This window comes from Cervus canadensis, chromosome 21 (assembly GCF_019320065.1).
Source record: "Cervus canadensis isolate Bull #8, Minnesota chromosome 21, ASM1932006v1, whole genome shotgun sequence".
In the NCBI taxonomy this organism is placed as follows: Eukaryota; Metazoa; Chordata; class Mammalia; order Artiodactyla; family Cervidae; genus Cervus; species Cervus canadensis.
This window is the reverse complement of record NC_057406.1, coordinates 32,904,747-32,929,235: the sequence shown is the minus strand read 5'-3', so window position 1 is coordinate 32,929,235 and position 24,489 is coordinate 32,904,747. Positions and strand designations below refer to the sequence as shown.

The 24,489-nt window shown below is 38.2% G+C and overlaps 2 protein-coding genes across 11 annotated transcripts in view; one reads left to right on the top strand and one right to left on the bottom strand.

Annotated features, from left to right (window-relative positions):
• Window positions 1-24,489, top strand: part of SOX5 (SRY-box transcription factor 5) — a 1,099,609-nt gene that overhangs the window by 313,572 nt on the left and 761,548 nt on the right. The window lies entirely within an intron of this gene.
• On the bottom strand, window positions 7,434-9,639 carry LOC122423784 (importin subunit alpha-7). Its single transcript, XM_043441168.1, has one exon. It carries the CDS (start codon window positions 9,572-9,574, stop codon window positions 7,964-7,966), a length of 1,611 nt encoding a protein of 536 aa, XP_043297103.1. The 5' UTR covers window positions 9,575-9,639; the 3' UTR covers window positions 7,434-7,963.

Sequence of the window (24,489 nt, the reverse complement as noted above, 5' to 3'; positions counted from 1 at the left end):
ATGCAATGGACAGGAACTTGGGCAGACTTGGGGAGGTGGTGAGGGATAGAGAGGCCTGGTGTGCTGCAGTCCATGGGGTTACAAGGAGTCAGGCATGACTGAGTGACTGAATAACAGAGAGCTCAGAAACAACTCTTGCATATATGGACATTTTATTTATAATAGAGGTGGCACTTCAAAGCAGTAGAGAAATAGCAGACTTTTAAAAATACATGGTATTGGGAAAATTGATTCTTTATTGGAAAAAAGGAAATGAAATCCCTACCTCACACACACACAGATATCAATTTCAGTTAGTGTAAGACGTAGAAAAAAGAGAATCTCTTAAGATACTTTCCTATAAGAAAATCTAGGAAAAATAACTTTATGACCTGAGTGTAGAGACATATTCCTTAGATTAAAATGCACACATTCTACATTATTTTAAAAAATACACTTAATCTTTAAGAGCAGTTTTAGGTTCACAGCAATATGAGCAGAAGGCATAGAGATTTCTCATATACCACTCCCCGCAATCCCCCTACACACACACATATGCCTAGCCTCCCAAAACGTCAACATCCCCCACCAATGTCAACATCCCCCACCAGAGTGGTACATTTTTTACAACTTCTAACTGACACATCAGTGTCACCCACAGTTCATCATTTACATAGGTTGTACTTTATTTTATTGTTTATCAAGAAAATAAGACATAAAAATTAGTGAAAAGAGAGGACATGGAGTGGCAGAATAAATTTGCAAAGTGTCATTGACACCCTGATATCCAGAATAGATATTTTAAAACTACAAATCAATGTGAAAATTCACATAATCCAATAGAAAAATGGCAAAGAAAGAAATCCAAATGGCCAACAATACATCCAAATGTCAAAACATATGAAAAATGCTTAATATCAGTAATAGTCAAGGAAATACAAAGTGAATTCACAGTGAGATACCGCTACACATGCCTCAGAATGGGGAAAACTAAAACGGCTAGCAGGTCAAAGCAATGACAAGATTGCAGAACAATAGCAATGTTCATACAGGGCTGATCAGAACAGAAACTGGAACAGCTGCTTTTGGATAGACAGTTCCTACTTAAGCATAGCAGTCCTAGGTATGTGTATCTCAGCAAAATATGTGCATATGGGCACCGAAGAATTGATGCTTTCAAATTGTGGTGCTGGATGAGACTCTTGAGAGTCCCTTGTACTGCAAGGAGATTAAACCAATCAATCCTAAAGGAAATCAACCCTGAATATTCATTGAAAGACCTGATGCTGAAGCTGAATATTCCTTGGAAGGCCTGATGCTGAAGCTGAAGCTCCAATACTTTGGCCACCTGATACGAAGAGCCAACTCATTGGAAAAGACCCTGATGATGGAAAAGATTGAAGGCAGGAGGTGAAGGGGGTGACAGAGGATGAGAGGGTTGGATGGCATCACTGACTCAATGGACATGAATTTGAGCAAATGCTGGGAGTTACTGGAGGACAAAGGAGCCTGGTGTGCTACAGTCCATTGGGTCTCAAGGAAATGAACACGATTTAGCGACTGAACCAGAACTAAGTATGTGCATACATGTATCAGGAAATACTTACAAAAATGTTCACAGTAGAAATAGTATTTGCCAAAAATTAGAAATAATTCACTTATCATGAACAGTATGGATAATTGTAGAATTGTCATGATGTGAAGCAATGAAAATGGAAGGCTTTTAGTGATCTACTTAATGAATAAGCAGAGAAAAAGCAAAGACATAATACAAACAGGATGATGTATGGTTAATGTATGGTTGATTCTAGGCAAACAATTGTGTTTTTCAGAGATGCATTATGGATGGTGAAGCTATATAGGAAATCAGGGAAGCATTAGTATATGAGTCAGAGAGTGCTGATCTCTAGGAAGGAGAAAAGAGACTGAGCTCATGGAGGGAGAATTGGGGTGAGGGAGCATTTCCGGTCCAAGGGAGAGTGCCACGGATGCCCTTCTGGTGATTATGTGGGTGTGCACTTTCTAACTATTTGCCTAACTGTGCATATGAAGTGAGGTCACTCAGTCACATCCAACTCTTTGCGACCCCATGGACTGTAGCCCACCAGGCTCCTCCATGAAATTTTCTAGGCAAGAGTACTGGAGTGGGTTGCCATTTCCTTCTACAGAGGATCTTCCCGACCCAGGGATTGAACCCGGGTCTCCCGCATTGCGGGCAGACTCTTTACCATCTGAGCCACCAGGGAATCCCAACTGTACATAGAGTATACACATATTCAATATAAGTGTTAAAAGTAGTACAGCAAATAGTTATAGTAAGTTTTTTTTTATTTCTTTAGTGGTATATTTTTTCATGACGGAGAACTCATGCTATTTTTTTTTTTTTTTGCTATTTTTGCAAATAGCATAAACTGATTCATCTTTCAAAATTAGGTAAAATAATTGAAGGTGTTTGTAAAGAATCTCCCACATTGGAAATGAAGAATAATAGACTAGTAAAATAGGCATGTATTCTTTTCAGTGTTCTTTTTCTAAGACATGTAATAAAGGATAGCAGGCATTGCCATTAGATTGACTAGAATGTTTCAAGAACTATAACATTATAAATATTTTATTTATATATGAATTGAATGCATTGGCAGGTTAAACCTTTGCACCCATCAACAATACCCACAAAAAGGCTTTGTTGGATATCTGATTTTATACTGCATTGACCAAAAATAAGTTCTACACAGAGGCTCGTAAAGCTAAGATTTTATAGGGGTAAGTTGAGGATAGTGGTTAGTTATACCATTGGTAGCAAGTTATTTTTGTTTTACTTATTTCCTTCTGCATTAACATTCTTTTGAAATGTCACTGCATTTATAGTTGTTTGCTTTAACCACTTAGCCAGTTAATAATTTGTGAACCTAAGTGATTGTTATTTGTGTACGCCTTTGGTCACCTCTCTCTTTTACTTGCAAATAAGCAAGCTCTTTGCTTTAGCTGTTTATCAAGTTCACTTTTTTTTCCCCCCAGTCAACCTTATCTGGAAGGTAAAACTCTTTGCTGCCTGAAAAAAAAGAGAATAATCCCAATATATTGTAAATTGTCAAGTGAGTTCTTTATAATTAAAGATTACTCTGCAATATACAATTTTTAAGGCATTTATCCCGACAGGGTTCAGTGGCCTTTGAGAATGAGCCACTTTGTTGACAAATCTATCATCTAAATTGTGCAACATTAATGAGAACTCAGAGCAGCACACGCTTACATTTTAATGTGGGTGGCAGTTTAAGAAGGGAAAAAAACCACCAAAACAAAATGCTGAATATGATTGAAGTTGATTTAAAAAAGGTCTGCCACCTGTGGATAAAAATGTGCATTACTCTGAACACATAATAATTAACAAGACTGAAAGGCCATGGCAAAATCCAATGATTCTCTGAAATCAAAACCCTGGTTATTATTTAAAAAAAAAAAAAGACAAAAAGAAGACACCAATTTTCATAGTAAATATGAATAACAGGCTTGTGATGTCACTTACCTGTGCAACTAATGGTCCTTGCTCTGTAATTTAATCTGCAGTTCTTTACTGACATATGGTAGAATCCATTCCTGAAACTATGGTCTTTGATATGAAAACCTCATTTCTTAATTAATAACTCATTATGTGGTCTTATATTTCCTGAATTGTATAAAATTTCTATATCTCATTTTTCATAACCATTTATAACTCACTGTGGGTCATCTTTTATTGTTGCACCTCGATCTCTTGAGTACAATTCCTTTTTTAATATACTTTCAGCCTAGTTTTCTCAAGTTAACCTTATAAGGAACACCATGCATATTTAAATCTAATAGCCCTGGACTCATAATTTCTTCTCAACTCAAAGTTATTTGTTTAAATGCCTGATTATGCTTGATTGTCTTTATGCTCTACCTACAAATATCTAAGCTCCATCTGCATAGTTTAGCATAAAGTTATTAAGCTTATCTTATGGGTGTTTCAAGTGTATGTACATATAATGCACTGGGAGAATTTTATTAGCACAATTTGAATTGCAGAGTTCATTTCAAAATGTACATCAGCCTAAGTAACATAATGCAGTCACTGTTGAGATATTGTACTGGTCTTGGAACGAGATATTACTACTTGAGTAGCCGATGCTGATCCTCTTGAAGCAGACCTAAAATACTAGCCTGGCAGAAAATAATAGTCTATGTAGAATTCCTTTGGCTGGCTTTTAGCTTCTTGATTGATAAAAAATGAGAGAGATTCTTGGAAAAATCACAGATAAACTATAATTTTATTACTTGTATTTAAAAGTCAGATGATAATATATCTAAATCCTTTAATAATAATTGCTTGAACAGTATTCCGTTATTCAGTAATTGTTTGTAATTAAGAGGGTTTTTCTTCTAAATAAAATAATGCATGAATTGTTGACCAAAAGGCTTTAAAATAATGTATATGAGCAAGCAATTCCTTAGTAGTTTTGTATCTTTCTTTAGAATACTAAGCAACAAGGAAGCAGTTCTAACAACAATAATTTAATTTTAGAAAAAAACCTTGAACCCAAACCATCTCCATAAAACTTTTTGCATAATTAGGTTATATCTCTTCTCAATGGAAGAAGTCTTGCCCACAGTCACATTCTGTAAATGAAAATACATTTTGCATAAATTAGTGAAGTTGAATTGCTGAGACTCTATAAAATGTAACAAATATGTTCTAATTTTTAAAGTCATTAGGAACCATAATTTTAATTTTCTTAGGTGATGCATGTATCTATGTATCTTTTAGAGAATTTTAAAAAACAATACATACTTTATAGTGAATAGTTGGTGTTTTATAACATAATATGATATGAAATGACATAACTTAATGTAAACATGATGTTTGACCTGTAATTAGGAAATTTTATTTCCTCTTAACATGGTAAAGCTTTTTTACGCAGTGTTGTTTTAGGCATTACAAATCTGTGAAAGGAATGAACAATTTTCTTCTAAGTATTTAGAAGAAAAGTTAAATTTCTATACCATTGTCAAAATAAATTCCAGGAGGATTGAAGTTTTAAATTCTTAATAAAAGAAACTATAATAGTATTAAGAGAGTGTTGGTATTTATATAAGTGGAGGGAGAGTTGGAAGTTATTAAGCATTGTACCAAAGGCAGAAATCACGAAGGAAAACTTTTTCTAGGTTTGATCACAAAATTGTAAAACCTTCTTTGCATCTTAAATGATAGAACAGACAAACAAATGAGAATCTGAGAAATGTATTTACAATACATATATATATATATTTATATATATATTTACAATATACTGGGTTTAATGGTATAAATTGCTATTTTTAAAAATACTGTTGGCAATTTAATATGTTAATTATGAAATTAAAATATAATTTAAACTACTTACAAAATAAGGGGCAAATAGAGTTATAATTTGAATATTGAATTAGAAGGAGGAAATCAGATGGGAGCTAGATATATAAAATTTTTCTCTAAAATTCGAGGCATGCAAATTAATTGTGAGAGCCTGTTCATTTAGCAAATTGGCAAAGATTAAAAATACCACCATAACTGAATGCTGAAGAAATTTCAGTGACATGAAGCCTCTCATTTACTGATGATAGTAGTGTCCATTCTACTGCTGCACCAAAGATTTAGTTCACACAGTACATGTTAAAATTTATTAATGTTGATGCTTGTGCTCTAGGGAGTTACCTTATATTACACACACACATGCACACACACACACGTGTGTGTGTGTGTGTGCATGTGTGTGTGTGTGTGTGTCTATATATATATATAATGTGTGTAGTAACACAAAATTTAGAACAGCAATTTGTAAAAAGTATGGGTTTTACATTAAAAATATTGTAGTATTTTTGTATCATGGAATATTAATTTCACGTAAAAATGGTATACAGACATGAGAAACAAGAACCATCATAAATATTCAAGACATATTTGTTGAATGGATACATGGATGTGTATGCACACATACACACAAAGGGTTTGTATCATGCATACACAAAATACTGACAGAATATATGCTAAAATAAATAAAATACTCAATGGCTAGATTACACAATTATCTGTAATCTAATTTTTAAAAAATTTTACCTTTGTAATTCTATGTATTAGCCACCTTTCTTCAATAAAAATACACTTTTATTTTAAGAAGAAATACATATTTTTTAAACTATAAATGTAAGTGTAGCAATCAAGCAGCGTCCCCAGCCCCCACTATGTTTTCTTCTAGTTTAATGGTTTGGGATCTTATTTTCAAATCTATTATCCATTTCAAGTTAATTTTTGTGAGTGATATAAGATAGGGGTCCAATTTCATATTCCTATAAATAGTTGTCCAGCTTTCCCAATATCATTTTTTAAGAGTCTATTGTTTCCCCATTTTGGGGCCCTCATTTCTGTTCCATTGGGCTGTGTGTCTATTTGATGTCAGTACCTGTTTTGATTTCTATAGCTTTGTAGAACTATCAGTTCAGTTCAGTTCAGTCACGCAGTCATGTCCAACTCTTTGAGACCCCATGGACTGCAGCACACCAGGCTTCCCTATCCATCACCAACACCTGGAACTTACTCAAACTCATGTCCATCGAATTGGTGATGGCATTCAACCATTTCATCCTCTGTCATCCCCTTCTCCTCCTGCCTTCAATCTTTCCCAGCATCAGGGTCTTTTCAAATGAGTCAGCTCTTCCCATCAGGTGGACAAAGTGTTGGAGGTTCAGCTTTAACATCAATCTTTCCAACAAATATTCAGGACTGATTTCCTTTAGGAAAACTTGACTTCCCTGGTGGCTCGGAGGGTAAAGCGTCTGCCTGCAATGCGGGAGACCTGGGTTCAATCCCTGGGTTGGGAAGATCCCCTGGAGAAGGAAATGGAAAGCCACTCCAGTCCTCTTGCCTGGAGAATCCCATGGATGGAGGAACCTGGTGGGCTACAGTCCACGGGGTTGCAAAGAGTCGGACACGATTCAGTGACTTCACTTTCCTTTAGGATGGACATGTTGGATCTCCTTGCAGTCCAAGGGACTCTCAAGAGTCTTCTCCAACACCACAGTTCAAAAGCATCAATTCTTCAGCACTCAGCTTTCTTTATCGTCCAACTCTCACATCCATACATGACTACTGGAAAAAACCAAAGCTTTAACTAGATAGATCTTTGTTGGCAAAGTAATCCCTTTGCTTTTTAACATGCTGTCTAGATTGGTCATAACTTTTCTTCCAAGGAGCAAGCGTCTTTTAATTTCATGGCTGCAGTCACCATCTGCAGTGATTTTGGAGCCCCCAAAATAAAGTCAGTCACTGTTTCTACTGTTTCCCCATCTATTTACCATGAAGTGATGGGACTGGAGGCCATGATCTTAGTTTTCTGAATGTTGAGTTTTAAGCCAACTTCTTCACTCTCCTCTTTCACTTTTTTTTTTTTTTTTTTTCCAAGCATACAAGATTAATATTCTGTCAGAGCAAGAACACTTTGTTTTGGATTTCTCCCCTCCCTTCCCACCCCCCCACCTCTGGAATATTCCATCTGCTCAAGTACCCAAGATAAGAGTTACACAGATCAGGGCAGAGGACTGGGAAGGATGAAGGAAGATAATAGGGAAGGAAGTCACCACTAAAGAAGAAAAAAATAAAAATAAAAAGGTGCAAAATTGGTTACCTCAGTCCTCCTTTGTCTACCCCTGGGCTCCTGGGTTAAAGACATATGTGCAGCCAAAATATAGTGTAAGGAAGAAAAACCCAACACGTCCCCTTCTTGTCACAAAACCCAAACGTGAGCCTCAGATGGTTCTGTCCAGAGGGTGCTCCCTCCAGGGAAGGGGTCGGAGCAGGTCAAGAGCACAGTTTCCAGGGCAGCAGAGGTGTGTGGTGGCTGACGGTGGGGGGGCTGGTTTCCCGCCCACCAGAGGGCTGCTTTTCCGCTGGTTGGTGGTGCTTCCCATCCCCTCCCCTCCCTGGAGGCAGACATTATAGCTGGAAGCCCTCCATGGGGGCCTCAGGCTGCTGGAAGATGAACTGCTGTTGCGTCTCATCCACTTGGGGAGCCAGGCTGCTATCATCATCTTCTACGCCAAAGTAGTGCTCGATGAGGTCGAAGGCCTTCTGGTAGATCTCCTGGTTCTCATGGCTCTGGAGGAACTCAATTTTATCCAAGCCATAGGCTTCCTCGATGAGGCCACAGTAGGGATTGACCCCTGAGCCACTGCGCTTGCCCTCTTGCTCTCCAAGCCGAAGGATATTCTCCAGTCCATTGAGGGCCACTTGCACGATCTTTGAATCCATCACAGTCAGCAAGTCGCACAGGGGTTTGATGCAGCCCAGGGAGACCAGGTACCTGATTTGTTCAGGGGTTCCTCCTGATGTGGCATTGGTGATGGCCCAGGCTGCCTCTTTCCTTGTACGGAACTCTGCTTTCTGAAGGATTTCGATCAATACAGGGAAGATGTTTGCATCTATGACAGCCTGTATCTGAGCCCTGTTGCCAGCAGTGATGTTTGAAATGGTCCAACAAGCTTCCTTTCGGATTGACTCCTTGGAGCTGCTCAGGAGGTGGAGGAGGCAAGGGAGGGCTGAACAGTTAAGAATGACCTGGGTCTGGATGTCATCCCCGGTGACGATGTTACCCACAGCTCTCAGAGCAGGAGAAGCCACTTTGTTATCGTTGTGCATGAGGAGCTCGACCAATCTCCGGCAGACTCCAGAGTCTATGACTGCCTGGATCTTCTCATTGGGGCCATCAGATAGATAAGAGAGAGCCCAGCAAGCATCTGCCAGCAAGTCTGAGTCGCTGCTGAAGAGTAGGCGAGACAGCACGGGCAAACACGGGGAGACCTTTGCAAACTCTGGGGGTGGGTTCTTCCCTCGGCAGAGGTTTGACAGGGCCCAGACCGCGTTCCGGGTCATTGTCAGTCGTGTGGACTTGGTAAGGAGTGTTAACAAAGGATTGAGGATGGAACAGTTCAAGACGTAATCTCGGCAAACGGAGCTGTCTCCAGCTATGTTTCCCAGTGCCCAGACTGCCTGTTCCTGTACATCCTCAAAGTCCGAGTTAAGCAGCTCTATAAAAATGGGGACGGCCCCTGCTTCAATGACAATTTTGGTCTGCTGAGAGGTTCCAGAGGCAATGTTTGTTAGAGCCCAGGCAGCTTCAAACTGTAATGTACAATTCTCATTTCTCTTCAGAAACTCCACAAACCGATCCACCACTCCTGGAGTGTTGATAACTTCGTCTATTGGAGGACTGGGCTCTTTGGAGAGCAGTTTCCGGAATTTCTGTGTGGTTGCTAACTGCAGGTCAGGATCATCAGAAAAGAGCATCTCCACCATCTCTCTTGTGATCACACTCTCCCCAGTGGTAGAGCTCACATAGGAGTCCATGAGAAGACTATCAAACATGGCAGCTTCTTCATTGATCAGCTCCACATTTCTCCGTTTAAAAAGTTGTTGCTCCCGTTTCTGCTTTCGGAGCTGAATGCCCTCTTCCTCTCTTCTTCGCCTCATTTCCTCAGGGTTTAGGGCATTGTTCTTGTAACTCTTCATTCGATAATTGTCTTTCCCTGGGCTCGCCATGGTCTCCATCGCGGCTCCGCTCGCTTCTACTTGGTGGCGGCAGCGGCGGCAGCTTCAGCGGCAGCTTCAGCAGACAATATCTCCTCTTTCACTTTTATCAAGAGGCTCTTTAGTTCTTCTTTGCTTTCTGCCAGAAGAGTGGTGTCATCTGCATATCTGAGGTTATTGATATTTCTCCCAGCAAACTTGATTGCATCTGAGCTTCATCCAGCCTGGCATTTCGCATTATGTACTCTGCATATAAGTTAAATAAGTAGGGTGATAATATACAGCCTTGATGTACTCCTTTCACAATTTGGAACCAGTTTGTTGTTCCATGTCCAGTTCTAACTGTTGCTTCTTGACTTGCATACAGATTTCTCAAGAGGCAGGTCAGGTGGTCTGTTATTCCCATCTCTTAAGAATTTTCCAAGTTTGTTGTGATCCATACACTTAAAGGCTTTGGCATAGTCAATGAAGCAGAAATAGATGTTTTTCAATGATCTGATGGATGTTGGCAATTTGATCTCTGGTTCCTCTGCCTTTTCTAAATCCAGCTTGAACATCTGGAAGTTCACAGTTCATGTACTGTTGAAGCCTGGCTTGGAGAATTTTGAGCATTACTTTACTAGCATGAGAGATGAGTGCAATTGTGTGGTAGTTTGAACATTCTTTGACATTGCTTTTGTTTGAGATTGGAATGAAAATTGACCTTTTTCAGTCCTGTGGCCACTGTGGAGTTTTCAAAATTTGCTGGCATATTGAGTGTAGCACTTCACAGCATCATCTTTTAGAATTTGAAATAGCTCAACTGAAATTCCATCACCTCCACGAGCTTTGTTCTTAGTGATGCTTCCTAAGGCCCACTTGACTTCACATTCCAGGATGTCTGGCTCTAGGTGAGTTATCACACCATCGTGATTATCTAGGTCATGAAGATCTTTTTTGTACAGTTCTTCTGTGTATTCTTGCCACCTCTTCTTAATATCTCTGTTTCTGTTAGGTTCATACCATTTCTGTCCTTTATTGTGCCCATCTTTGCATGAAATGTTGAAATGTTCACTTGGTATATCTAATTTTCTTGAAGAGATCTCTAGTCTTTCCCATTCTGTTGTTTTCCTCTATTTCTTTGCATTGATCACTGAGGAAGGCTTTTTTATCTCTCCTTGCTATTCTTTGGAACTCTGCATTTAAATAGGTATATCTCTTTTTTTCTCCTTTTCCTTTTGCTTCTTTTCTTTTCTCTGCTATTTGTAAGGCCTCCTCAGACAACCATTTTGCCTTTTTGTATTTCTTTTTCTTGGGGATGGTCTTTAACACTGCCTCCTTTACAGTGTCACAAGCCTCTGTCCATAGTTCTTCAGGCACTCTGTCTATTAGATCTAATACCTTGAATTTATTTATCATTTCCACTATATAATCATAAGGGATTTGGTTTAGGTCATACTTGAATGGTCTAATGGTTTCTCTACTGTCTTCAATATAAGTCTGAATTTGGCAATAAGGAGTTCATGATCTGAGGCACAGTCAGCTCCTGGTCTTGTTTTTGCTGGCTGTATAGAGCTTCTCCATCTTTGGCTGCAAAGAATGTAATCAATCTGATTTCAGTATTTACCATGTGGTAATGTCCATGTGTAAAATAGTCTCTTGTGTTGTTGGAATAGGATGTTTGCTATGACCAATGCATTCTCTTGGCAAAACTCTGTTACCTTTGACCTGCTTCGTTTTGTAGTCCGAGGCCAAATTTCCCTGTTACCCCATGTATCTCTTGACTTCCTACTTTTGCATTCCAGTCTCCTATAATGAAAAGGACATCTTTTTTGGGTGCTAGTTCTAGAAGGTCTTGCAGGTCTTCATAGAACCATTCATCTTCAATTTTTCAGCATTACTGGTCAAGGTGTAGACTTGGATTACTGTGGTATTGAATGGTTTGCCTTGGAAATGAACAGAGATCATTCTGTTATTTTTGAGATTGCAACCAATTACTGCATTTCAGACTCTTTTGTTGACTATGATGGCTACTCTACTTATTCTAAGGGATTCTTGCCCACAGTAGTAGATATAATGGTCATCTGAGTTAAATTCACCTGTTCTAGTCCATTTTAGTTCGCTGATTCCTAAAATGTCAACGTTTACTCTTGCCATCTCCTGTTTGACCGCTTCCAATTTGACTTGATTCATGGGCCTAATGGAGAAGGCAATGGCAACCCACTCCAGTACTCTTGCCTGGAAAATGCCATGGACGGAGGAGCCTGGTAGGCTATAGTCCATGGGGTCACAAAGAGCCGGACATGACTGAGCGACTTCACTTTCACTTTTCACTTTCATGCATTGGAGAAGGAAATGGCAGCCCACTACAGTGTTCTTGCCTGGAGAATCCTAGGGATGGAGGAGCCTGGTAGGCTGCCGTCTATGGGGTCTCACAGAGTCGGACACGACTGAAGCAACTTAGCAGCAGCAGCATGAACCTAACATGCCAGGCTCCTACGCGATCTTGCTCTTTATAGCATTGGACCTTGCTTCTATCACCAGTCACATCCACAGCTGGGTGTTTTTGCTTTGGCTCCAACACTTTATTCTTTCTGGAGTTACTTCTCCACTGATATTCTATAGCATATTGGGCACCTACTGACCTGGGGAGTTCATCTTTCAGCGTCATTTCTTTTTTGCCTTTACATGCTGTTCATGGGGTTCTCAAGGCAAGAATACAGAAGTGGTTTGCCGTTCCCTTCTCCAGTGGACCACATTTTGTCAGAACTCGCCTGTACTAGTTTGAAATCAGGAAGCGTGATACTTCCAGCTTTATTCTTCTATCTCAAGATGGCTTTGGCTATTTTTGTTGTTGTTGTTCCATACAAATTTAAGGATTGTTTTTTCTATTTCTGTGAAAAATGGCCATTGGAATTTTGATAGAGATTGTATTGAAAAGTTGAAAGTGAAATTCACTCAGTCGTGTCTGAGTCTTTGGGACTCCATGGACTACAGTGCATGGAATTTTCCAGGCCAAAATACTGGAGTGAGTAGCCTTTCCATTCTCCAGGGGCTATTCCCAACCCAGGGATCAAACCCAGGTCTCCCTCATTGCAGGCAGATTCTTTACCAGCTGAACCACAAGGGAAGCCAAATGATTTTCTAATGATGGCATTTCTTTTTTTCTAATTATGTCATTTCTATAGACATAGATTGCTAATAGACATATCTCAATTTTTTTTTTTGCTATTTCAATTAGAGAAGAAATTAGGAAGACCAAATTGTTTTTCAGAATTTTCAACATATTAATGTCTACATGGCTAGGATAATATGCTATAATCCTGCCACCAAGTTTATCTGGGATTTACTCACAAAGTGCCACTGGTGGGTTTGGGGTTATACTGCTTCAGAGCTGTCTGGTGTTACATCATTTGATCATTCATGTTGTGCCAACTTTTGCCTTCGTTTGAATTCCACTTGGTATCCCAGTGGTGCTGAGAATAATACCCTAGAAGTCAGATTTTTTAGAATATTTTGTGTGATGGACAGTAGAAGTCACTTCTTACTAAGATATTCACTTTTGAAAACCATCATTAAATTCTTCTACCACTCTCCTAGCATTTTCATAGTCCCTTTTTAAAAAATGAAGCAGTTATCTCATTTTCATGATCATAATTCATCTATGAATTCATAGATGTACCTGCAGTTGGATTTTTAAAAAGTTCTCCTGCATTTCTCCCTTTTTCTCACTTTCATAACTGAACCCTTCAATAAAAAAGTGATTATTACCATAAAATGATCCAGAAGACAAAGCAATTTGTGAAAATAAAATATATTTGATAGATTGTTCAAATGAACACATCTCTTTGGATTAAAAAAATCCTTCACAAAATGAATTCTATATTCTTCCATTATCCAACATACCTCTGGTAGGTACATGCATTTTGGTGCGTGACCATTTATTCTATTTTTATATTTTATACATACTGATATTTAAAAACATAAACAAATATTTTACTTTTAGGAATAGTTTTTCACAGTATACAGTATGTTTTCAGCAGTAAACAATATGGTTTTAAAAGAAAATGTATACATTAACACTTAACAATTTTAGAAAGGAGTAACAGTTGCTGACTTAATAGAACCCACAATGCTGATAGACCCTTAAATAGAAAATATTAAAATGTTTATGTAATGCCATTGGAATACAGAAGGATAAGTAAACTAAACAGAAGTGGAAGATCAAAGCTAATTTTAACATTTGTATTTATTTAACAAACCATTGTATTTATTATCTTTATCCCCACATCTCTCTTTTGTTTTAAGAGTACTATTATTTAAAAGCAAGAAATGTCTATGTCAGAATACCCAATTTACATTAAAAACCAGACCTTAAGACTATCTGTGAGGCAGAAATAATCCAACTATTATTTCTGGTATAAAAAGTTTTCTGAATAACATCATTTGCCCAGAAGCTGTTTTCCAACCTAATAACTCTTGGAATTACAATCTAAAATTTTAGGAGGATTAAGGCTACTACTAGCTACTAGAAAGTATAAGTGTCCAAGAATGTGACCAGAGGTGAAATCTGATTTAAAATTTCTTTGAGGAAACTCTAGTTTGAAACAGTAGTCTTCAGAAATATATAAATGTTGCTCAGCAAGCTTGTCTTAGTTAAACATGTACTAAATACTTGCACAGGAGTCTCCAAGACATTTATTAGCTGGGGTTTTAATCTACTTTTTAAAAATTTTAACCACCTGCTTCAATTCCCTTTGGACAAAATTACTGACAGTGGACAGAAAAATGGCAACACACCTTCTGTACTGGTTTGTCTTTTTAGTAATTTCCTTCCTTATGAGATATTTTGGAGGTGATATGTGATGCACACCAAGTGTGTTGATGGCGTACCCATTTTAAATGTGCCTACCATCTTTCCATTCCAGTACGTTGTAAGTGTATCAAGAGTTGACTGGATAAAAAGGAAGCAGGAGACATCTCTGTATAGCAGTTGTTGGTATCATCAACATGTCAAGCATGATGCTTGTGGTGGCAGAGGATACAGCAACATGTTGAAAGGGATAAGTGAAAGTGAATGAAAGTCACTCAGCGGTGTCTGACTCTTTGCAACCCCATGGACTGTAACCTGCCAGGCTCTTCTGCCCGTGGAATTCTCCAGGCCAGAATACTGGAGTGGGTAACGAGGGGAATCTTCCCAACTAGGGCAAGAGGGATACTGGGCCTAAAAATAATTATAAGGTATCAGGGTGTAGTTGAGGGTGAGTGCATCAGTACCTCTAGTAAAAGGCAAAATGCAAAGATTCATAGCTCACTTCTGAGAACTTCTCTAGATGCTGTCTTTCATAGATGGCACTTTTCTAAAGATGGTATCAGCTGGCCAGGAGTTTAATCGTAGGCATTTACTGTAATGTTTGTCCATGTTGAGTACCTGAACTTCACGTATTTTGGAAACAACAATTTAAAATGTGTTGTTCCACAATGTCTTGGAGAAACCCAATGATGACAAATCAGTTCAGTTCAGTTCAGTCACTCAGTCACGTCCTACCCCTTGTGACCCAAGGACTGCAGCACAGGTTTCCCTGTCCATCACCCACTCCCGGAGTTCACTCAAACTCATGTCTATTGAGTCAGAGATGTCATCCAACCACCTCATTCTCTGTCGTCCCTTTCTCTTCCTGCCTTCAATTTTTCGCAGCATCAGGGTCTTTTCCAGTGAGTCAGTTCTTTGCATCAGGTGGCCAAAGTATTGGAGTTTCAGCTTCAACACCAGTCCTTCCAATGAATATTCAGGATTGATTTCCTTTAGGATGGACTGGTTGGATCTCCTTGCAGTCCAAGGGACTCTCAAGAGTCTTCTCCAACACCACAGCTCAAAAGCATCAATTCTTCAGTGCTCATCTTTGTAGTCCAACTCTCACATCCATACATGACCACTGGAAAAACCATAGCCTTGACCAGATGGACCTTCATTGGCAAAGTAATATCTCTGCTTTTTAATATGCTGTCTAGGGTAGTCATAACTTTTCTTCCAAGGAGTAAGCATCTTTTAATTTCATGGCTTCAGTCCCATCTGCAGTCATTTCAGAGCCCCCAAAATAAAGTCAGCCACTGTTTCCACTGTTTCCCCATCTACTTGCCATGAAGTGATGGGACCAGATGCCATGATCTTAATTTTCTGAATGTTGAGGTTTTTTTTTTTTTTTTTTGAATGTTGAGTTTTAAGCCAACTTTTTCACTCTCCTATTTCACTTTCATCAAGAGCCTCTTTAGTACCTCTTTGCTTTCTGCTGTAAGAATGGTGTCATCTGCATATGTGAGGTTATTGATATTTCTCCTGCCATCTTGATTCCAGCTTGTGCTTCTTCCAGCCCAGTGTTTCTCATGATGTACTCTGCATATAAATTAAATAAGCAGGGTGACAATATACAGTCTTGAAATATTCCTTTTCTTATTTGGAACCAGTCTGTTGTTCCATGTCCAGTTCTAACTGTTGCTTCCTGACCTGCATACAGATTTCTCAAGAGGCAGGTCAGGTGGTCTGGTATTCCCAACTCTTTCAGAATTTTCCACAGTTTATTGTGATCCACACAGTCAAAGGCTTTGGCATAGTCAATAAAGCAGAAATACATGAGTTTCGTGGAACTCTCTCGCTTTCTCGATGATCCAACAGATGTTGGCAATTTGATCTCTGGTTCCTCTGCCTTTTCTACAACCAGCTTGAACATCTGGAAGTTTACGGTTCATCTGGAAGCCTGGCTTGGAGAATTTGAGCATTACTTTGCTAGTGTGTGCATGCATGCATTGAGCATTCTTTGGCATTGCTTTTCTTTGGGATTGGAATGAAAACTGACCTTTTTCAGTCCTGTGGCCACTGTGGAGTTTTCCAAATTTGCTGGTATATTGAGTGCAGCACTTTCACAGCATCATCTTTCAGGATTTGAAATAGCTCAACTGGAATTCCGTCACCTCCACTACCTTTGTTTGTAGTGATGCTTCCTAAGGCCCACTTGACTTCACATTCCAGGACTTCTGGCTCTACGTGAGTGATCACACCATCGGGATTATCTAGGTCATGAAGATTTTTTTGTACAGTTCTTCTGTGTATTCTTGCCACCTCTTCTTAATATCTTCTGCTTCTGTTAGGTCCATACCATTTCTGTCCTTTATTGAGCTCATCTTTGCATGAAATGTTCCCTTGGTATCTCTAATTTTCTTGAAGAGATCTCTCGTCTTTCCCATTCTATTGTTTTCCTCTATTTCTTTGCACTGATCACTGTGGAAGGCTTTCTTATCTCTCCTTGCTATTCTTTGGAACTCTGAATTTAAATGAGTATATCTTTCCTTTTCACCATTGCTTTTTGCTTCTCTTCTTTTCACAGCCTTTTCTAAGGCCTCCTTAGACCACCATTTTGCTTTTTTGCATTCCTTTTTCTTGGGGATGGTCTTGATCCCTGTCTCCTGTACAATGTCACAAACCTCCATTCTTAGTTCATCACACACTCTACCAGATCTAATCCCTTAAATCTATTTCTCACTTCCACAATCTATAATCATAAGGGATTCGATTAGGTCATACCTGAATGGTCTAGTGGTGTTTCTTCTTTCAATTTAAGTCTGAATTTGGCAATAAGGAGTTTATGATCTGAGCCACAATCAGCTCCTGGTCTTATTTTTGCTAACTGTATAGAGCTTCTCCACCTTTGACTGCAAAGAATATAATCAATCTGATTTCAGTATTGACCATCTGGTGATGTCCACGTGTAGAGTTTTGTCTTGTGTTGTTGGAAGAGGGTGTTTGCTCTGACCAGTGCGTTCTCTTTGCAAAACTCTGTTAGCCTTTGCCCTGCTTCATTCTGTACTCCAAGGCCAAATTTTTCTGTTACTCCAGATGTTTCCTGACTTCCTACTTTTACATTCCAGTCCCCTATAATGAAAAGGACATCTTTTTTTTGGATTTTAGTTCTAGAACATCTTGTAGGTATTCATAGATCCAATCAACGTCAGCTTCTTCAGCATTACTGGTTGGGGCATAGACTTGGATTACTGTGATATTGAATGGTTTGCCTTGGAAATGAACAGAGATCATTCTGTCTTTTTTGCCATTGCATCCAAATACTATATTTTGGGCTCTTTTGTTGACTATGATGGCTACTCCATTTCTTCTAAGGGATTCTTGCCCACGGTAGTAGATATAATGGTTATCTGAGTTAAATTCACCCATTCCAGTCCATTTTAGTTTGCTGATCCCTAAAATGTCAGTGTTCACTCTTGCCATCTCCTGTTCGATCACTTCCAATTTGCCTTGATTCGCAGACCTAACATTCCATGTTCCTATGCAATATTGCTCTTTACAGCATCAGACTTTGCTTCCATCACCAGTCACATCCACAACTGGATGTTATTTTTGCTTTGGTTCTGTCTCTTTATTCTTTCTGGAGTTATGTCTCTACTTATCTCCAGTAGCATTTTGGGCACCAACCGACCTGGGGAGTTCATCTTTCAGTGTCCTATCTTTTTGCCTTTTCATACTCTTCATGGGGTTCTCAAGTCAAGAATACTGAAATGGTTTGCCATTCCCTTCTCCAGTGTACTACATTTTTCAGAACTCTCCACTATGACCTGTGTGTCTTGGGTGGCCCTGCACAGTATGGCTCATAGTTTCATTGATTTAGACAAGGCTGTGGTCCATGTGATTAGATTGGTAGACTGACTATGATGACAAATAGTATTTAGCAAATAAGGTTTGAGAGATATGTAATTCTTTTGAGATACCCTGAAATTCACCTCTAAACTAAAACAGAGATTCAAGGAGCTGTGTCCCTGACTTCTAATGACTCCAAATAAGCAATTTTTATGACTTATGCTTTAATGAGGTATCACTGGCCCTCACTGAGGGCTGCTATATGAAGAAGCCCTTATGGGCATATTATGCTTACGAAGAGTTGTGTCACGATGAAGTTGCCTATTTTATTTTGTCTACCAAGAATTGTGATGCATCAATGTTTCATTGCAACCTACCATATCCACTGTTTAAGTCTACTTGCAAGAAATTTCTAACTCCTCTTATGAGATGCTGTTTCTGATATATATATATATATACACATATATATATGATATATGATATATATATAATATTTATCTATAGAAAATAGTAAGTGCCATATTCTAAAGCATGTGTGTGTGCATGCTAAGTCACTTCAGTCATGTCTGACTCTTTGTGACCCTATGGACCATAGCCTGCCAGGCTCTCCTCTGTCTGTGGGATTTTCCAGGTGAGGTTGGTGTAGTAGGTCGCCATGCCCTCCTCTAGGGATTCTTCCCCACCCAGGGATTGAACTTGCATATCTTAAGTCTCCTGCATTGGCAGGTGGCTTCTTTACCACTAGCACCACCTAGGAAGCCCATCTAAAGCATGAGTACATATTTAAACTCTTTTCATGCATTTTATGCATTTACTGTTGATCCTCTTTAATGCTTAAATCAATGTGACTACATTTTTTAGTAGACAAGTTAGCTGAAGGGGGTCCAAAGATATTAACTTACTGTTATAAAATAAGTTGTGGGGATGTAGTATACTGGATGGTGACTATAGATACTAGACTGTTTTTGTCTGATGATGCTTGTGTATTGAGTAACTGACCAATGTCCCTTTAGTCATTCACTACTAAAAAGCTTTGTGCCAAGATTGGAGTCTCCCTAGCCAAAGGTATAGATATTGATGGAATGTATTTACCATCATTGTACCCCTCCCTTTGGTTTTATTTCCACCATGTCATATACTTTTAACTGGTGTCTTTTGTTATATTTCATGTATCAGAGAAGGAAGATGTTGTACATGCAGGGAATGATAGAGGAACAAGCTGTGGACAAGAAGTGAGAATTCCAAAAGACATAGCTATCTGAGGTAGACCTTGAGTGGTGGAAATGAGGAGAACTTGAGACAATGTGAGCAAAGGGGCTGAGAAAAACCGCGAGGTTCAGTTTGGCTCAGAAATATTAAGACAGCAGTGACATAATCAGTCTGTAAATTTCAGATTGTTTAATCCAGGGCCCTTATGCCTAATCTTATCTGATTTTAATAAATAGTAAGAGTCCATTGATTTGTTTTCTCCCTAAGAAAAATGTCAATATTTAGCACGCTTTGTCCCCTACAACAGGGTTTTTATATGGTGTGTGGCATGATATGGATTTTGGGTGAGAGGGGCAAATCTTGGAATTCAAGAGACCAAAAATAAAATGCATATAAATTCCACAATAGAAACTGTATAGATGCATTTGATGAGAGTAGTACTGGTAACCACGGTGATTCTACAAATTCATCTGAATGACACTTTATTATAAAGCTTTGTGGATGATATACTACCAAACTGTTTAGACTGAGTCCATCAGCTAAAGTCTAGCTGAGTCCATCTTTTCTTTTCTTTTCTCTTTTCTTTTTTTCTCTTCTCATCCTTTTCTCTTTTCTCTATTGTCATTGTTTTGAGGATACATTTTTAAAATAAAATGAGGTATATATTGACATGCAGTATTATATTAGTTTCAAGTGTCCAACAAAGTGATTCAGTATTTTTGTATACTGTGAAATGATTACCACAGGAAGCCTCGTTAACAGCCATCCCCATATGTATTTATGTTTGTTTTTTTTTTCTTATAGTGAATTTTAGGGCTTCTCAGGTGGCCCTAGCAGTAGAATACTCGAGTTTCAGTGCAGGAGACACAGGAGATGTGGGTTTGGTCCCTGGCTTGGGACGATCCCTGGAGGAAGGCATGATGACCCATTCCAGTATTCATGCCTGGAGAATCCCACGGACAGAGCAGCCTGGTAGGCTATGGACCATAGAGTCGCAACGTGTTGGACACAACTGAAACGACTTAGCATGCCCAGGAATTTTAAAATCTTCTATCTTAGCAACTTTCAAATATACAATACAGCATTATGTACAACCTACAGTCACCATTCTGTACATTACATCCTCATGACTTACTCCTTTATTCTATAAGTTAATACCTTTGGACCTCCTTCAGCTAACTTTTCTTCTAAAAATTTTAGCCACATTGATTTAGGCATTATGGAGAGTGAATAGTAAAAGTATAAAAAGAGAGTTAAAAATATACTCTTGTTTTAGATATACTGCAGTTAATTTTTTCTGTCTAAAATTTAGTGTTTCCCATTTTGTCACAGTCTATATTTTAAATCTCAGTGACAAGAATATAGCTAACATATGTTGAACACTCATAAGCACTTTATAAGCATTTTACATGTGTCAACCGTTTCAGCTCTCAGATAATTCTATGAGATGTTTGATTATTATCTCAATTTTGCATTTGGGAGAACTGAGGCACAAAAATTTTTTAAGTCTTGTTCAGGCTTACACAAGAGAATTAAAAGACAGCTTCTGAATTTGAATCTAGACAGTCTTATTCTGGATCTTATACTCTTAATAGTATACTATTTCATGAACCCAAAGTTGAGGGACATTATTACCTAAATTTAATGTCCCTCCAGAGACTAAACTATGAATCCTCGATTAACTTAACTCCAACGCTTTAGAGCTAAGAGGCATATGATCCACCTTCTCATTCATTGCAGAAAACCTCTTTTCAACATTATTATAGATAATTTCCCCTCCTCATCATAGATCCTTTAAAAAAAAGCTTAATGCATCCCAAGAAAGTTCATTCTACTTTGGAGCATCTCTGTTAGAAAAATACCACCCTAAATCATCTCTTCTCTCCTTTACCATAGTTTTTACATCAATTAGACATGAGTGAAAACATACGGGTTAGCAATGAGTGTTTTGTAATAATAATCATAACTAACATTTATTCAGTACTCACTGTGTGCTGGGGTTTTTCTAAATGATTTCTGTGGATTAACTCTGACCGTTATTTACAATCCAGAGACATGGATACTAAGTGAGAGGGAGGTCAAGTAATTTGCCCGAGTCCACAGTTAGTAGACAAATCCAGCCTTCTATCCCCGTACAAGTTGTACCAAGCCCTGTCTCCTGAGTTACCTTTTATCCATCATACTCTTTCCCCTCAATCAACCCATCTCTTATCATTGAATTAATAAAAAACAGCCTCTTGATCATGCCTTTTGGGTTTGTCTCCTTTTTGCTGAGACAGCTTTTATTCTGTTACTTCCTACCCACTTCACCTCACTCTGTACCACCACCCCTACTCCCTCAAGTTACTGTTTGTATCAGTGAGGTAGCTTTCTTCAAGTTGTCTTTCCCCCAAGAGTTTATTATTTCTACTTCTGTATCTTTGCACCTGTAATTCTACTTGGAATTCTTTTTTTTTTTTTTACTCTCTTTGTCAGTTTTTAAACTTCAGTTCATCTTTCAGAGTCTAATATAATACCAGACTTCTTCAAGAGAACAAGCAATAAAGTTTCCTCCCTTTCTAAAAACTTATCTTATGGAATTAGAGAATCTAAGACATGCACGATGACCCTGGACAGTTTTTAAGCTGGTTCAACCTCACAACCATTGCAGAAATTCTTTCATATGTTTTTAGTCATGGATATTTCATTTCTTTTCATATCAATCAGATTCAGTGTTGGACACCTCTGATACTTAGAAAGAAAGTTTTTCCTTTTAATAAGTTGTATTTTCCCTCCCAGTAGTGGCTTGTCATTGATCATAGTGCTTTCATTTAATCTATTTCATTGATTGTATTCCATTTAGCACTTTGTAGTATGTTAATTGTATGGTTCTTGAGATCTGTCTCTCCAGTAAGTCTGAAAACCCCTTTTAATTAAAAATCATAATTTATACTTTCCTTTTTCACTCAGTGCCTTACAAACTTTTTAGCATAGACTGGATATACAGTAAATACTCAATAGAGAGTACATCGAACTAGGTTAATAGTTCAATTTATGTGCCTGTGTTGTTGTTGTTCGGTCACTAAGTTGTGTCCAACTCTTTGCAACCCCATGGACTGTAGCATGCCAGGCTCCCCTGTCCCCTATCATCTCCCAGACTTTGCCAAAATTCATGCCCATTGAATTGGTGATGCATCCCACCATTTCATCCTCTGTTGCCCTCTTCTCCTCCTGTGGTCAGTCTTTCCCAGCATCAGGGTATTTTCCAATGAGTTAGCTGTTCAAGTTGGGTGGCCAAAGTATTGGACCTTCAGCTTCAGCATCAGTCCTCCAATGAGTATTCAGGGTTGATATCCTTAGTACTGATGGGTTTGATCTCCTTGCAGTCCAAGGGACTCTCAAGAGTCTCCTCCAGCACCATAGTTGGATTGCATCAATTCTTCGGCACATGTGTATATGTGTGTAATATATATACACATATAGTTATGCAAATAAAAGTGGATTTTTTGTACTAATGTAGCAATTACACACAATAACAATAGTGCCCAAGGATAGTTAGAGTAATCCTTATTTTCTCTCTCTCTCTCCCTCTACATATACACACACATACACACACAGCTCCCACTTTGAATGTATGGGATGGCAGGTCCCTATGGTGTCCAGCACATATTTATATCACACTTTTGTGACAAATATCTCAAATATTTTAACGTATTTTTCTCTTTAGGAAAAACTACCAGAAATCGAGATCCATTACCCAGTGAATGGAAACCTAGATAGGATAGTACCTTAACTTCTGGAGAGGTGGACTAGAAGAGTGATTAAGAGTGGAGCTTTTGGGCTTACCAGTCCCTGACTAGCTGTGATATCCTGAACAACTTCCTCAATTACTTGTTGCTCAGTCTTTCCATCTCTAAAATTGAGATAATGGTACCTATTTCGTGGACGTTTGAGCATCAAATAGATTGATGTATAAGGTACATAGAGCACATATCTAGACTTCAATAAATGGTATTATTACTGCTAGAAAGAACTCACTGAGCATCTGAAAGAAATATTATAGCTAAGATGATGTAAGAAGAAGCTCTAATGATCCCTAGTGATCACACTTACTTTAGTTCATTTTTCAAAACTCCATACATGTTTATTTTTCAGAGAAATTCTTATGATTTTTCTTTTACAGTGGAGCAGCTAGTTCAATCAACCTTACTGTTTAGACATTTTCTAATATTTATTTAACATTTCTGTTTGTTTAATATTTCTATTATTTGCTTACACAAATAATATCTATTTTGATATTATTATCAATGTTAATATTAGAAAATAGCTAAATAATCCTCCATCTTGACTTATTTTTGATTGCCTAAGCATTTAAAGCTACAAATAAATTTAAAAGTGTCAAAGGAGCTTAGTTTTATAAGCTAATAATGATAAAATGCTATTACGATGTTTTATAGCACTTTGCAGTTTTTAAAGTGCTTTCTTATGCATTATGTCATTCAACATGGTAACATAGTAATTCTCATTTATAGTTACTACTCTGATGTAAACCATGTTCCATTTATCAGCTGAGTCTAGCCAAATTTACAGAACTTTTGGAGGCCATGGGCTTTTAAATTTAAAAATATGTTCAAGAGTCACCAATTGTACAGTTAAAAGCATTGCCACCTGACTCCTTGTGTGGAAGGTTGGAAAAAGGACTAAATAAAAACTGGAGCTTCTATCCTGTCAATCTAAAATTTAGAAGCCAAATGATGACATAGAGAAACCTAAAGGCACCTGGAAAAACTTTGTGCATCATTCATGTATACATACATGTGTTGTCTGCATAAAGCTATATGGTAAACATAGGAAAACATTATCTTGAAAAACATGATTTCTGCAAAATACAAAGCATAAGATCAAATGAGAAAATGATTAGAAATTTGAAGATGCTCATTTGGAAATTTTGTTTTTCATAAGGACTTTCTCTGACTTTTTGATTACCTTGAATACCTCTTCCCTGAAAGTAAGATTTAGAATATGGGTCCAGGTATAAGGTAGCTGAGCCTGACTTTCTGTACCTACAAAGCCAAGCTGGCCACCCAGACCTGTAAAAAGCCCTCTACCTTCTCTTCACACTTCC